The sequence below is a fragment of the Palaemon carinicauda genome, chromosome 19 (assembly GCF_036898095.1).
Source record: "Palaemon carinicauda isolate YSFRI2023 chromosome 19, ASM3689809v2, whole genome shotgun sequence".
Classification (NCBI taxonomy): domain Eukaryota; kingdom Metazoa; phylum Arthropoda; class Malacostraca; order Decapoda; family Palaemonidae; genus Palaemon; species Palaemon carinicauda.
In genome coordinates, this window is record NC_090743.1 from 41,798,175 (window position 1) to 41,799,185 (window position 1,011).

Here is a 1,011-nt window from a genome sequence, read left to right on the forward strand (position 1 = left end):
CGTCATGAAAGAAAATATCCTTAAAAATATATTAAATGAACAGCCACCCAAAATATGCAATACGTCAAACCATTTTGACAAACGTCAAATGAAAAAAATAATAAGAGAAATAAATAAAGGATAATTCTCAAAACACACCACTTTCCGATCTGTCATTCCTTACAACCATGAAACACATCCACAAACATCAACTCCTATAAACCCCAATAACTCTTGACTCCTTTTGGGTCTCATACAGGACGAATATGTAAATCACTGAGCGTGAAAAATTGATATTCAAATTATGCTTTTATCTTTTTCATTCAGACGTTTGTTTTGTTTGTATCATTTCGATGCGATGCGTGGGTTTGCTGTGTTTCGCGGGTTCGATGTGATTCACGGGCTCGATGCGATTCGCGGGTTCGATGAGATTTGCGGATTCGCTGCAATTCGCGGGTTCAATGCGATTCGTTGGTTCGATGCGATTCCCGGGTTCAAAGCAATTCGCGTTTTCACTGTGGTTCACAGGTCTACTGCGATTTACTGGTTCGCTGCGATTGGCGGGTTCACTGCAGTTCACTAGTTCGCCGTAATTCGCAGGTTCGATACGATTTTCGAGTTCAGTGTGATTCACGGGTTTGACGGGATTCGCAGGTTCGCTGTAATATGTGGGTTTGCTGGGATTCGTAGGTTCGCTGCGGTTCGCGGGTTTGCTGTGATTTGCGGGTTGCTGCGATTCGCGGGTTGGCTGCAATTCGCGGGTTTGCTGCCATTCGTGGGTTAAAAGCGATTCATGTTTTCACTGTAATGCACGGGTTTACTGCGATTCGCAAATTCCCTGTGAATCGCGAGTTCAATGCAATTCGCAAATTCTCTGTGAATCGCGAGTTCGATGCGATTCGCGGGTTCATTGCGATTCCCGAGTTCGTTGGGATTCGTGAGTTCGCTGCAATTCACGAGTTCGCTGCGATTCGTGAGTTCGCTGTGATTCGCGAGTTCGCTGCGATTCGCGAGTTCGCTGCTATTCCCGAG

At 45.4% G+C, this 1,011-nt stretch overlaps 1 protein-coding gene across 1 annotated transcript in view; it reads right to left on the minus strand.

The window, feature by feature from the left end:
- Positions 1–298: 298 nt before the first annotated feature.
- Positions 299–1,011, minus strand: part of LOC137658973 (sporozoite surface protein 2-like) — a 23,948-nt gene continuing 23,235 nt past the window's right edge. Inside the window, exons 2-3 of the mRNA XM_068394081.1 lie at positions 937–1,011; positions 299–727 (exon numbers count right to left, since the gene is read on the minus strand). The exon at positions 937–1,011 is cut by the window's right edge and continues 130 nt beyond it. Coding sequence (XP_068250182.1) covers positions 299–727; positions 937–1,011 — 504 coding nt within the window. The remainder of the gene's footprint in view (positions 728–936) is intronic.